The sequence below is a fragment of the Symphalangus syndactylus genome, chromosome X, assembly GCF_028878055.3.
Source record: "Symphalangus syndactylus isolate Jambi chromosome X, NHGRI_mSymSyn1-v2.1_pri, whole genome shotgun sequence".
In the NCBI taxonomy this organism is placed as follows: domain Eukaryota; kingdom Metazoa; phylum Chordata; class Mammalia; order Primates; family Hylobatidae; genus Symphalangus; species Symphalangus syndactylus.
In genome coordinates this window covers 62248244-62262481 of record NC_072447.2, presented here as the reverse complement: position 1 = coordinate 62262481, position 14238 = coordinate 62248244, and the positions used below count along the sequence as shown (strand labels likewise).

At 52.1% G+C, this 14238-nt stretch overlaps 1 protein-coding gene across 2 annotated transcripts; it reads right to left on the bottom strand.

Annotated features, from left to right (window-relative positions):
- Positions 1–7531, bottom strand: WDR13 (WD repeat domain 13). 2 transcript variants are annotated; one of them, XM_055268994.2, is made up of 9 exons: positions 7458–7531; positions 6234–6474; positions 5728–5837; positions 5472–5602; positions 4562–4869; positions 3225–3405; positions 2983–3124; positions 798–916; positions 1–340 (listed from the first exon to the last, which is right to left on the bottom strand). In XM_055268994.2, exons 1-9 carry the CDS (start codon positions 7496–7498, stop codon positions 156–158), a joined length of 1458 nt encoding a protein of 485 aa, XP_055124969.1. In that variant the 5' UTR covers positions 7499–7531; the 3' UTR covers positions 1–155. The 2 variants fall into 2 exon arrangements, with proteins under 2 accessions (XP_055124969.1, XP_063490502.1); XM_063634432.1 differs by having other exon boundaries at positions 6234–6440.
- Between the last annotated feature and the right edge of the window lie 6707 nt (positions 7532–14238).

Here is a 14238-nt window from a genome sequence, read left to right as displayed (position 1 = left end):
CCCCGTTCCACCGTGTTCCTGGAGCTGCCCGCTGCCCTGTCCGTCCCCGGCAGAGCTGGGAGCCGGCCCTCAGCACGACCACCGAAACTTTATTTACAACACGAGGCTGGAGTCAGAGGGGTGGGATGGAGGACAGCAGCAGGGCCGACAGGACCCTACTTCTGCTCCCGCCTCCAGACGATGACCATGCCGCTGGCGTCACTGGAGGCCAGTAGGCTCTCGTCGCAGTTGAAGCTGACATCAAGCACAGGTGCACTGTGGCCCTGCAGCTTGTTGACAGCAGCCTTGGCCGCCCGCTCCACATCAAAGAAGTGCACGCACATGTCCTCACTGCCCGTCACTGTCGAGGTGAGAGGGAGAGGCCATCGGGAGGCGCCTGGGGTGCCCCTGGTGGGAAGTCCCTGAGGTGTCTGAGGTGTTGAAGGGTGTATGTCTGAGGTGTGAGGTCCTAGCATGGCTTGGGGAGGTTTGAGGGGGCCCCATTCCTAGGTGGGAGGTCACCTGGCTGTTTTGGTACTGTGTGCAGAGCGCGAGGTCTCTGGGCTGTTTGGGGAGTAAGTGCGTTCAAAGTGTGAGTTTTCATCACTTCTCGGCCTTTCGGCCGAGATCAAGTGCAAACTGTGAGTTCTCTGAGCTGTTTGGAGCTGTGAGTTCCACAGTGAGGCTGTTGGGGCAGGAGGGGTCATGAGGTCCAGGAAGTCAGGGCATCGGTGTCCTGATGTCTGAGCCAGGTTGGCACCAGCCCTGGTTCCTGCCCCTCCCCAGCCACCCAGATCCCCTGTCCCTACAGGACTTACCCACGCAGGCCCCCTGGCGGAAGGACATGAGGGGACAGAAGATGCTGCGCACAGGATGTGAGCTCTGCTCAATGGGGAAGCTTCTCTTCAGCTGCAGGGTCCCCTCGTTGTCTACCACCCTGAGAGGAGGACGAGAGAGTGGGTCAAAACACAGCCCCAGCCCTAGCAGGGAGACAAGTTGTGGGCCTGTGTCCACACCCCTGTGCCTAAGTTCTTTACAAGGTTCATAAAACCCAATTTTTTGTTTGTTTGTTTTTGAGACAGGATCTCACTCTGTCACTCAGGCTGGAGTGTAGTGGTGCGATCACGGCTCACTGCAGCCTCAACCTCCTAGGCTCAAGTGATCCTCCAGCCTCAGTCTCTCAAGTAGCTGGGACTACCTATAGGCACACACTATACCCAGCTTATGAAACCCAATTCTGAGATGACTACATAAACTATAAATAGGGGCTGATGTGTGAGTTACTGATGGTTCAGAAACTGTCTCTGTTGATATAAATGGGAGCCTCTGCAGTTTCATTCCCTAGCTTTTCTTTCTAAGGGTCTCTAAAAGATCCTGGTGTTAAGACAGGCACAAAGAGAGGAAATGAACACACCATGGTACGCCCACACTGGAAAACTCCACAGCCCTTAGAATAAACCACTGTCCCCACAGGTAACCTGGGGGGTTTCCACAAGGCATCACCTGGTGAGAAACTCGAAATGTAGGAAAGGCCATTTCTTTTTTCTTTCTTTTTTTAAGAGATGGAGTCTGGCTCTGTCACCCAGACTGGAGTGCAATGGCACGATCTCGCCTCATTGCAACCTCCGCCTCCCAAGTTCAAGCAATTTTCCAGCCTCAGCCTCCCGAGTAGCTGGGATTATAGGCGCCTGCCACCACGCCTGGCTAATTTTTGTATTTTTAGTAGAGGCAAGGATTCACTATGTTGGCCAGGCTGGTCTTGAACTCCTGACCTCAGGTGATCCACCCGCCTCGGCCTCCCAAAGTGCTGAGATTACAGGCGTGAGCCACTGTGCCTGGCCGGAAAAGGCCATTTCTTTAAAACGTCTTTCCTTCAAAACTGGTGGGAGCTAGGAAAGGTGGCTCACGTCTGTAATCCCAGCACTTTGGGAGGCCGAGGTGCGAGGATCACTTGAGGCCAGGAGTTCAAGACCAGACTGGGTAACACAGCAAAACCTCATCTCTACAAAAAATAGATTAAAAAGGTTGGCCGAGCATGGTGGCGTGTGCCTGTAATCTCAGCTACTTAGGCTGAGGTGGGAGAATCGCATGAGCCCAGGAGTTGGAGGTTGCAGTGAGCCATGATCATGCCACTGCACTCCCATCTGGGTAACAGCAAAACTCTGTCTCACAAACAAACATAAACATACATGGATATGTGTATACGCCTAGGATTTGTGGAAAGAGAAGGATATGGGGAAAGATGTGGATCGTTAATGGGCTTTACTGTGGCAGGAGGAGGCAGGAGATGGCAGGAGGAACAAAGGAGAGGCTGTGGGAAATGGGCACAAACTTAAGGGTATACTTAAATTAAAAAATTTTTAAGTATATATACAGAAATTGTTTAAAAAAGAGGAGAGAAATAAAGGGGTAGAATAAAAAGCATCCTGTTAGGCAGTGGTTTTCAGGCCTGGCCAGACATCGCTTAGGGAATTTCTCAATCTACCAATGCCCAGGCCCATCCCAAAGCTTCTGAAATTACTGGCCTGTAGAGGGGCCCGGGCAGGAGTTTTTGAAGCTCTTCAGGTCATTCCAATGTGTGGCCCAGGCTGAGAACTGCATTTGGGTAACATGACAGATGTGAGTGGGGACAATAATCCCCACACTGCTCCCCACAAAAAAAAAAAAAAAAAAAGAAAAAAGGAAGGAAGAAAGGAAAACAGGCCTCGGCTTTAAGTAGCCCTAATCTATTTTATGCCTCAGTTTGCTCACCTGCAAAATGGAGATAATAACAGCACCTACCTCACAGGTCAGTGCAAGGATTGAATGTGGTGATACGTGGAAACTGCTTCGAACAGGGCCTGGCCGCAGTGATGGCTGTAAAGGCGCTCACTATTGCTATTACTGTTACTGCTACTACTGCTCCCTCAATTAAATTAACCTGATGGAGAAGATGAGCTACTGTCCCAGTGTGCTGGAGGAGGCAGGTCCTCCATGTCCAGGAGACCCTGATGGGGGACCCACCTGTAGAGCAGCAACTTGTTGAGGCAAGCATTGATGAGCAGTGAGGGATCCCGGGCCTCGCGGCTGACCCAGGACCGGGCTGAGATGCTGGTCACAGGGCTCCCCTCATGCACCACCAAACGCTTGGCTTTGGTCAGCTTCCCTGCAGCAGCAGAGGGAGGGAAGGCAAAGGTGAGGGTGAGGGCTGTGCCCTGGGAGGGCTGGAGGGCGAGCACCCAGATGCAGGCCTGCTGTCTGCCTACCTGTGGCCATGTCAAAGAGGAAAGAGAAGACACTGCCACGGTCATCACCTGCCCAGAGCAGCCGGCCAGGGGCATCAAAGGACAGAGCAAGGACACGGCCCGTCAGCTTGCTGGAGCCCCCCTTCACTTTCTTGCCTGTGGAGATGTTCATGACATGCACGTTGTGCTTGGCGTTCCCCACCTGTGGGGAGAATGCACAGACCATCATCCTGCTTCCAGCCAGGCCCTCCTTGAGTCTGACCACAGTGGGGCTGCTGTTGATGTGACTGGCTGGTCCCTATTAGAGTCTATTCACAGTAGGGCTGTGGCAGGTAGACAAGAAGGTGACCAGGCATGAATCCACCTCCCTAGCCATCCCCTTTTGCAATCTGCCCAGAGTAGGCCACCTGCCTATGGGACTAAAGGGCCTTCAGAGCCATCATGCTGCCCCTTGGCCGGTCCTCCTACAGTGTGAGAACCACAGGGCCCGCCTAGGCCTGTGATCCCAGCTTTCCCCTGCTCCCTGACTGCTCCTTTCTGGAAATTGTGGGGCTGCTGCTGATGCGGGGAGGATCCCAGCCCACAAGCTCACTCTTGGTCTGTTCCTCTGCAGTTCACCCCACCCCACCCCGGGCCACGCCAGACTTTCTAATGTCCTTCCCCTGCTCTCTGACCAATCTACCCTGGAGTCTGACATGGTGTGGCCACTGACAGACCAGACGAGGCTCAGACTCATCATCCTGCTCCTCAGAGGTAGCCCCTGCAGTTGGAAAACTGTAGGACTACAGCTGATGGGACCAAAGGGGCCCCAGAGCCAGAACCCTGCCCCTGGCCCGTGCTCCCTGGAGTGTACCACAGCAAGGCCATCCCAGACCAAGAATGGCACTCCCCTTTTTTTGGGGGGGGGTGGAGTCTTGCTCTGTCGCCCAGTGGCACCATCTCAGCTCACTGCAAGCTCCACCTCCCAGGTTCACGCCATTCTCCTGCCTTAGCCTCCCAAGTAGCTGGGACTACAGGTGCCTGCCACTACGCCCGGCTAATTGTATTTTTAGTAGAGATGGGGTTTCACCGTGTTAGCCAGGATGGTCTTGATCTCCTGACCTCATGATCCACCCACCTTGGCCTCCCAAAGTGCCGGGATTACAGGCGTGAGCCACCGGGCCCGGCCCACTCCCCTATCTTCTGATCTGCTTCCCTTTTAAGTCTGACCACACTAGGACTGCTGTGACGAGATTGGGTGAGGGGGGTGGGGGGGTCCTAGGCCCCCCTGTCTATCCCTCTTTATACTCTGATTCCCTCAGACAGCCTTCCTGACCCAGCCCACCAGCCCTTGGTGAGTGGGTGTCCTGGAGCCTGACCACAGTGAGGTTGTTGTTGACAGGCTGGAAGGTGCAGCAGAGCAGTTCAGCGCCATCGGGGTCAGGGATCTCCCGGATGCAGCGGCCATCCTCAGAGGCCCAGATGCGCATGGTGGCATCCAGTGAGGTGGACACGAGGATGTCATTGGAGAGTGACCAGGCGAAGTCGGAGACACCGCGGGTGTGGCCCCGTAGCACGCGAAGCACTGTGGGTGGGGCAGGCACCAGTTGGCACAGGGAGATGCTGCCGTCGAGTGAGCAGCAGGCCAGACGGTGTCGGTCATCATTGGCGAAGCGCACCCTTGGGACTGCAATGCCAAGAAGCCATTAGTGGGAGTCTGAACACTCACTGGGCACTTTTCTCTCTAAAAGGCTCTGACGTGTGTGCCTGGGGCTGGGGCCCCACTGCATGAGGCACAGTGGTCTCAGCAAAGGGCTTTCCTTGGCTGACAAAGGAAACTGTAACCCCAGAAGACCCTCTGCCAAAGCTCCCTAAGTCTTAGCAGCTCCTTTGCAGATTGCAAAAGTCTTCTGCAACGTGAAAAAGTTCCTGTCTTAGCAAACACTTTATAATCAAGGTCTTGGCAATTTGCAAAACCCTTGACACTGTAGCCCACTCTGCCCTCTGCAAGGGGATTTATCATCAGCAAAGGCTTTGAACTCTTCCAAGTGACTCAGGAACCCAGGCAGCCTGCTGCAAAGCGCTCTCTCTTAGGCTTCTGAGGCCCTTTCCGGTAGACGAAGCACTGACCACTTTGCAGAGGGATTTTCAGTCTACAAAAGGCTTTATGGATGGTCATTCCTCCTTTGGAGGTGTGCCAGGGGCCTCGGATTCAGAAAAGGATGCCTTGGTTGGTTGTCACAGTTTGGGCAAATGCTTGGTGATGGAACCCGCCACCCACTGGCTCACCTGCCTCATCCACGTGCTGGTCAAAAACATGGTACATGCCCGCAAAGGCATAGTTCTCGCTCAGTGATGTGTCCCCGGCCATGGCCCGACTTGCCTCTGCCGCTGATGTGGGCACCACGCTGCCAGGGGGCCTGGGCCCCAACAGGAAGTGAGGGGTGACAAGAGGTAGATGCGAGAGTGTTCAGTCTGCCATTGCCCCAGGGCCCCTCTCCTCCTCGCAACCCGCCCCCCCGCCTTGGCTGCCTCTGGTGCATACCTGTCCTCATAGACGGCACGGTTCATCTGTGCCTGCAGCTGGTAGGAGCCTCTGCTGACAGAACGACGGTGCCCACGGGCCCCCAGGGCCCGAGGATCATCCTCAAAGTCCTGGAAATGGAGAGGGTCAGGGTGGATGCATCTTGCAAAAAGCCTGAGAACCTTTGAGGTGTGGAGCCCTGAAAATCTACCTAGAGACAGATCACTTCTCACTGTGTCCCCTGCCACCACCACCGCTGCCCACTTGTACTACTGCAATGGCTTCCTCACAAGTTCTGCTGTTCCTGCCCTCCCCCTGCTCAGCAGATACTCAAGACAGAGCTTGCTATATGTTTACTGACCTGTTTACCAAGTTTGTGTGTTTACTGATTTACTTGGCATATTATCTTTTTGTCCTCTGCTGATGCAGAACAGTGCCCAGCAAAGAGCAGGTGCTTGATGAAAGTCAGTGGAGTGAATGTGTGCAGGCAGGGTATGCCCAGGGGGTGAATGTGGCCAGGAGCTCACCTCCATGCGGTCAAGAGTAGTGCGGCTACTGCGGACGATGCTGTTGCTATAGGCACGAGCACTGCCTGGCTCGGAGAGGGGCCCGTAGCGCTGGCCCAGCAGCTGCCCCCGAAGCCTCAGGTACTGCCGACGCAGCGCTGGGGGGTGCCCAGCCTTGGCATTCTCCCTCAGCAGCTGGCTGCGCCGGCGGATATACTGCGTCCGAAACTGTGGAAACGTTGGTGTGCGGTACGCGTTGTACCTGCAGGGTCAGGATGCAGGGCAGGCAGCAGGCACAGGACAGAGGGAATCAATCAGCTCGGGGGGGTAGGGCAGGAAAGTGAGGTGTGTGGCAGTGACTGGGGCCTAGGTGGTAAGAATGACTAGCAGTGGTGATGGGGGACCTCTTGGTCCTGTGGTGGGAGTAAGTCTGCAGTAATAATGAGCATGGTCATGAGGTCAGTTTGCAGACAACAGAGTCAGTCTGCTGCCGTGCTGGGGTCCCTACGGGGTGACTGAGTCGGCGTAGACAATAATTAGGGTCAGTATACCGGGGCGACAGAAGTCAGACTGACATTATGGGGGTCACCGTTGGAAGGTGATGGGGTCAGAATGGGGAAGTGATGATGTAAAAAAAAAAAAAAAAGTTTGGCCGGGCGCGGTGGCTCAAGCCTGTAATCCCAGCACTTTGGGAGGCCGAGGCGGGCGGATCACAAGGTCAGGAGATCGAGACCATCCTGGCTAACACGGCGAAACCCCGTCTCTACTAAAAATACAAAAAAATTAGCCGGGCGAGGTGGCAGGCGCCTGTAGTCCCAGCTACAAGGGAGGCTGAGGCAGGAGAATGGCGTGAACCCCGGGGGGCGGAGCCTGCAGTGAGCCGAGATCGCGCCACTGCACTCCAGCCTGGGTGAAAGAGCGAGACTCCGTCTCAAAAAAAAAAAAAAAAAGTCTAGGGGGCACCCATAGGGGATAGGATGTCACCAGCCTGAGCCCCACCTCCCTCTCACATGCAGCCTCTTTGCGCATGCCCACATCTGACCACATTTTCACAGCTTGCTGTTTAGAATCCTCTCCGGCCCAGCCAACTCACCGCGGGCGTGCCCGCCCCCGCTACTGCGCATGCTCACCTCCGGCATGCCCACGCAGCCGCATAAGGCAAGTTCTCCGCCCAGCCTCACTTATCGCCACTGCGCATGCACCACAGTAAGTTCTGCTCCCATGGGCTTTGACCCCACGCCTCACCTCGCGTCCACTGCTAAGACTTGCTGCCACACCGCGGCCATTCCCCGGCCTCCTCCTCTGGCGTGTCCGCCCGCGGCAGCCTGCAGGACAAGGGCCTGGAATGTGAGCGTCCCGAGCGAAGGGATCTAGTTCCGTCCCTTCCGCCAGGCGACCACTGCCATAGACATCGAGTCCCTCCGCGCCGGAGATGTCACGAACTCCCACCCGGCTGTTACCATGGTCATCACCCCAGCCCTGCCCTTCCTGGGCAGCGCCCGGGTGACACACAGCGATTCAGAACAGACACCGCCCCTCCCCAGTCGCCATAGCAACGCCCCTCCCCCGCCTAGCATTCCTTGCTTGACATTCCCCACCCATCTTGTCCCCGCCGCCCTCCGCCTTCCCTTCTCAGGTCCAAGAGCATAGCCCGGGATCGGGGACCACCTCCGGGGCTGCCTCCGGTTCCTGAGGCCCCCCGGAGCGGCCCTGAGACCACTGTCGCAGGTTCCTTCTGTCTCTCCTCCCTTTCTTAGGCTCCAGGCAAGATGGCTGCCTGCTATCAGAAAGAGCTGCGGAGCCCAGAGCGAATCGATAGGCATCCTTCCCAGGGCGTGGGAGTCTCGCAGGCGCATTGAGGGACATTCGCTTCAAGCCCAAGGACGGAGGCTCCACCCCTCGAGTTCTACCCACTCGTTAATGGCACTTTTTGTATATACAAGGATAATGTCCAAGGGACATAGCGTCAGGGGTGAGTTTGCGAATCATTCTCTAGAAATCAGAAGTACAACATTATAAAAAACAGAAGAAACACGACTTTAAAAGTGGTGTAGGGCCGGGCGCGGTGGCTCACGCCTGTAATCCCAGCACTTACGGAGACCGAGGCAGGTGGATCACTTGAGGCCAGGAGTTCAAGACCAGCCTGGCCAATATGGTGAAACCCCGTCTCTACTAAAAATACAAAAATTAGCCGGGTATGGTGGCGGGCGCTTGTAGTCTCAGCTACTCGGGAGGTTGTGGCAGGAGGATCGCTTGAGCCCAGGACGCGGGGTTGTAGTGAGCTGAGATCGCGCCACTGCACTCTAGCCTGGGCGACGGGAGTGAAACCCTGTCTCAAAAAAAAAAAAAAAAAAAAAAAAGTGGTGTAGGCCGCTTTTTAGCAGCACAATCTTGTCCAAGCAAAACTTGAATAATAGAATAAAAAATCATCATATATGCAAAGACGCCTTGAAAGTTCACCAGGTCTTGCAGTGGGCCTCTGCACACCCCTGGGATGAGTAAGATCGGTTGTGTGTGTGTGACGGGGATGGTTGGACTTGGATGCCCCCAGAAAGCTTGAGGCTTGAGTTTCTTTTTTTTTTTTTGAGACGGAGTCTCGCTCTGTCGCCCAGGCTGGAGTCCAGTGGCACTATGTCGGCTCACTGCAAGCTCCGCCTCCCGGGTTGACGCCATTCTCCTGCCTCAGCCTCCCGAGTAGCTGGGACTACAGGCGGCCGCCGCCACGCCTGGCTAATTTTTTGTATTTTTAGTAGAGACGGGGTTTCACCGTATTAGCAAGGATGGTCTTGATCTCCCGACCTCGTGATCTGCCTGCCTCGGCCTCCCAAAGTTCTGGGATTACAGGCGTGAGCCACCGCGCCCGGCCGAGGCTTCAGTTTCTAAAGACAGAAGATAGAATTAGGCAAAAGAAGCTTTGGGGTTTGGATCTAAGGAGGCTATCTGAATCATCTCTGTTTCAACTTCCAGCAGGAAGCTGCATTTCAAACTGTTCATCTTAACGTTATCAGGGTAAACTTCCTGTTGGATCTTAACATCAACTGACATAAAATTCAAAGCTGTTATTTTCCACATTATTTTTATAACAAATACAATCAATTCAACAATGTTTTAAAGTCACCAAAAGATCACACTGTATTGTATTGACTCAGCATCTCCCTTGTCCCTGTAACAAGCTTATCAGTGTCTTTTCATATTAAATACTCTTTTGTAACATGATTGATAAACAATAAACTCTATTTCACTGCACAAACGTGTAACCTTAAGAAGAACAGCTAATATTTATGAGACAATGTGCTGCATACTGTTCAAGGTATTTTATACATATATTAATCTATTTAATTTTTTTTTTTTTTTTGAGATGGGGTTTCACTCTGTCACCCAGGCTGGAGTGCAGTGACACGATCTTGGCTTACTGCAATCTCTGCCACCTGGGCTCAAGCAGTCCTCCTACCTCAGCCTCCCGGGAGCTGGGACCACAGGCATTTGCCACCACGCCCAGATAATTTTTCTATTTTTGGTAGAGACGGGGTTTCACCATGTGGCCCAGGCTGGTCTCAAACTCCTCAGCTCAAGTGATTCGCCCGCCTCGGCCTCCCTGAGTGCTAGGATTACAGGCGTGAGCCACTGTACCTGGCCAATTTAATCATAATAACTGAAGGTTGTGGGTCCTATTACTATCCCCATTTTACAGATGAGGATATCTGAAGCCCAGGGAATTCAAGGGTGACATTTTATTGAACTGGTTCCCTTAAGATATTTTTTTTTTAAAAAAGACATGGTGTCAACTGGGCATAGTGGCTTATGTCTGTAATCCCAGCACTTTGGAAGGCTGAGGCGGGAGGATCACTTGAGTCCAGGAGGTTGAGACCAGCCTGGGAAACAAAGTGAGACCCCATCTCTACCAAAAATTAGGCATGGTGGTACATGCCTGTAGTCCCAGCTACTCGGGAGGCTGAGGCAGAAGAATTGCTTGAGCCTGGGAGGTTAAGGCTGCAGTGAGCTGTGATCGTGCCACTATACTCCAGCCTGGGCAACAGAGCAAGACCCTGTTTCTAAAAAAAAAAAAAAAAAAAAAGAGGTCGGATGTGGTGGCTCACACCTGTAATCCCAGCACTTTGGGAGGCTGAGGCGGGCAGATCACCTGAGGTTAGGAGTTCAAGACCAGCCTGGGCAACATGGTGAAACTCTGTCTCTACTAAAAATACAAAAAATTAGCTGGGCATGGTGGCAGGAGCCTGTAATCCCAGCTACTTGGGAGGCTGAGGCAAGGACAATCACTTGAACCCTGGTGGCGGAGGTTGCAGTGAGCTGAGATCATGCCATTGCACTCCAGCCTGGGCAACAAGAGCGAAACTCCATCTCAAACATAAACAAATTAATTAAAACAGAGAGAGACATGGGGTGGGCTGGGCATGGTGGCTTGTACCTGTAATCCCAATACTTTGGGAGGCCAAGGCAAGAAGATCACTTGAGTCTAGGAGTTTGAGACCAGCCTGGGCAACACAGTGAGACTACATCTCTACAAAAATAAAATTAGCTGGGTGTGGTGGTGTGTGCTTATAGTCCCAGCTACTCAGGAGGGTGAGGTGGGAGGATCACTTGAGCCTGGGAGGTCAAGGCTGCAGTGAGCCATGCCACTGTACTCTGGCTTGGATGTTAGAGTGAGACCCTGTTTTCTGTTTTTATTTTTTTAAAAAAGAGATATGGGGGTGTCTTGATATGTTGCCCAGGCTGGTCTTGAACTCGTGGCCTTGAGGCATCCTCCTACCTCAGCCTCCCAAGGAGCTGGGATTTACAGGCATGAGCCACTGCACCCAGCCCTGAACTGGTCCCCTATTGGTGACTGGCATTGGGTTTATTTCCATGTTCTTTTTTCACCATAAAGAGTGTTGTGATAAATACCTTTCCCATTCACTTCCACCTTCTCTCAACAGAACCCTGCCCCTTCATCCCACCACTCTACTTCCAAAGAAATATGATTGAATGAAATAACAGAAGAGTCAGGAATTCGAGTCAGGGATACCTGGGAAATTCTGTTTCACCATTGGAATGAATTCTTTTATTGTTGTTTTTCAATATTAACATATTAAATTTATAAAAATTATTTTTAAAACCTCTTCCTATAAGGCTATAAGACACTAGACAAAACAAGCTAATGAAAGGTTTGTTGGCCGGGCACTGTGGCTCACGCCTGTAATCCCACCACTTTGGGAGGCTGAGGAGGGTGGGTCACTTGAGGCCAGGAGTTAGAGACCAGCCTGGCCAACATGGGCACCTCTGCCTCCCAGCTCAAGCGATTCTCGTGCCTTAGCCTCCCAAGTAGCTGAGACTACAATCGTGCACTATCACGCCTGGCAAGTTTCTGTGTTTTAGTACAGACAGGTTTCACTATGTTGGCCAGGCTGGTCTCGAACTCCTGACCTCAGGTGATCTGCCTGCCTTGGCCTCCCGAAGTGCTGGATTACAGGCGTGAGCCACTCAGCTGGTTTTTCTTGATTGAACATTCCTCTGCTTGTTACAAGCTTTCGGTTAGTTTTCAAAGTTTGAGACCTGCCTGACAGCATGGTGAGACCCTATCTTTACAAAATAGAAAAAAATAACCAGGCGTGATGGTGTACACCTGTAGTCCCAGCTACTCAGGAGGCTGAGGTGGGAGGATCACTGGAGCCTGCAAAGTTGAGGCTGCAGTGAACCGTGATCACACCACTGCACTCCAGCCTGGGCAACACAGTGAGACCCTGTCTCAAAAAAAAAAAAAAAAAAAACAAGAAATGCAAAGGAACGCAGTGGACCACATTGGCTGTGTCTGCTTTTCATTGCTACCACAGGCTGAAATAAAATCTCAAGTTGGGCCCCAACTTCAGGGGACAAAGTAAAAGTGTAGGTGGGAAAGTGTAGGTGGTTCAGGGTACAGGTGTGCTGAGAATCAAGGCCAGAGAGAGAAACGGGAGGAGCCATGGAGCTGAGGTGTAATTGGAGTGGAGACACGGAATCCTCATTCACTTATCCCTGAAGTTTCTTCCTAAATGGGGCGAGTGGGGGTTGGGATATGAGGTCATAACTTTCATCATTTCCTGATAGGAAAACATTTGCCTCTGAAGCCAAAGTTCTCACAACCCCCAAATGGGGGTTGGTGACAACTCTCTATGCCCTAAGTCAGAAATAAAATTTCTGCCTTTGGAAAAAGCCTCAAACAGAGCACTGAGCGGTCCCTGGCATGCTGAACTAGCGAGCCAGCCTTCTGACAGATACTTCTTCAGTCCCTGGAGCTACGATTCTAACTGCCAAGATCAACTGTAAGAAAATAATAATGTAAGAAATTGGTAAACTTGTAAATGAAATAGTAGTTTGGCTGGGCACGGCGGCTCACGCCTGTAATCCCAATACTTTGCGAGGCCGTGGCGGGTGGATCACTTGAGGCCAGGAGTTTGAGACCAGCCTGCTCAACATGGTGAAACCCCGTCTCTACTAAAAGTAGAAAAATTAGCTGGGCATGGTGGTGGGTGCCTGTTATCCCAGCTACTGAAGAGGCTGAGGCAGGAGAATCGCTTGAACCTGGGAGGTGAAGATTGCAGTGAGCCGAGATCACGCCACTGAACTCCAGCCTGGGCAACAGAGTGAGACTCTTCTTTAAAAAAGAAAAATAGTAGTTTGGTTATTGTTGCTGGGGGGCAGGTGTGAAAAATAAATTTGAACTGAAACCAGAATGCACAAAGCCTTGGACTGCTGAGCGTGAGGATAAGGTGGCCGTTGAAGCCTGTCGGCCACGGATTCAGAGCCAGCGGAAATCACTTCACAGGGGTAGGACTAGGGTCACTCTGGTCTTAAGATCTCAATTCAGCTTGCCCAGTGAGGCATTCAGGGCTAGACTGCAGGTCTGTGAGTGTTTAGCCCTTGGATCTGATATCACAGTCCCAGGCGATTACAGCCCTTGATTCTCTTTCTTTCCTGCTAATATGTTGAACTACATCTCATGCTTTTCAAATGTCAAGCCACCCTTGCTGTCCTGGGATAGGTCCCACCTGGTTGTGGTGATAGCCTGCATTACCGAGTGCTGACTATACTGATCTTATATGTACTGTCACAAACCTAAGGAGGTAGGTATGACATTTAAGCCCCATTTTGAAGATAAGGAAAGTGAACTCTAGAGGGGTTTACTGCCCATGGCCACAGATGTAGACAATATTAGAACTAGTATTTGGACTCCAGTGGGAAGTCGAACTGTTTTTTTTTTTGTTGTTGTATTTTGTTTGTTTTTTGTTTTTTACTTTAAGTTCTGGGATACCTGTGCAGAACATGCAGGTTTGTTACATAGGTATACATGTGCCATGGTAGTTTGCTCCACTTATCCACCCATCATCTAGGTTTTAAGCCCCGCATGCGTTAGGTATTTGTCCTAATGCTTGAACTGGACTGTTTCTTATCCTGGACACCAGAAACCACCAACCCCTGGTAACCAGTCAGCATCGTTGACAATAATGCCCTGTCCTTCTCCTAGCTCTGTGCACCCCCAGCACTAAGTCCCAGATCTAGTTCTGTTCCTGGTCTCTTCTGACCTCCAGGACTGCTATATGCACCAAGGTCTGCAATGGCATCCAGCTACCGTGAGGGGCTGATCTCCTCCTAGGCTTCCTCTCCAACCTCACCCCTTGGCACTCTTACTCCATCAGGTTATGTTCCAGCCACACTGGCTTCCTGTCATATGCTTTGAAAACTGTACAAAGTGTTCCTGGTATCTGGAATGCTCTCTGCTATGACTCACTTCCCTGACACTTCTCATCCTATGGTCATGTCACTAATAACAAGCACTTTATTTATGCCAGGCACTCTTTGAAGCACTTTATTTATTTATTCATTTTAATTTATTTTTTTTTGAGATGGAGTCTCACTGTCATTCAGGCTGGAGTGCAATGGCACAATCTCGGTTCACTGCAACCTCCGCCTCCCGAGTTCAAGCAGTTATCCTGCCTCAGCCTTGCGAGTAGCTGGGATTACAGGCATGCGCCACCATGCCTGGCTAATTTTT

What these genes read in the sequence shown, in the direction of transcription:
- WDR13 (XM_055268994.2), bottom strand. Translation starts at nt 7,498, where the DNA reads ATGGCCGCGGTGTGGCAGCAAGTCTTAGCAGTGGACGCGAG. An exon ending in GTCTTAGCAGTGGACGCGAG is followed by an intron (nt 6,475 to 7,457) that starts GTGAGGCGTGGG and finishes CTGACCCTGCAG; the next exon opens with GTACAACGCGTACCGCACAC. An exon ending in CCTCTTTGACATGGCCACAG is followed by an intron (nt 3,125 to 3,224) that starts GTAGGCAGACAG and finishes CTGCTGCTGCAG; the next exon opens with GGAAGCTGACCAAAGCCAAG.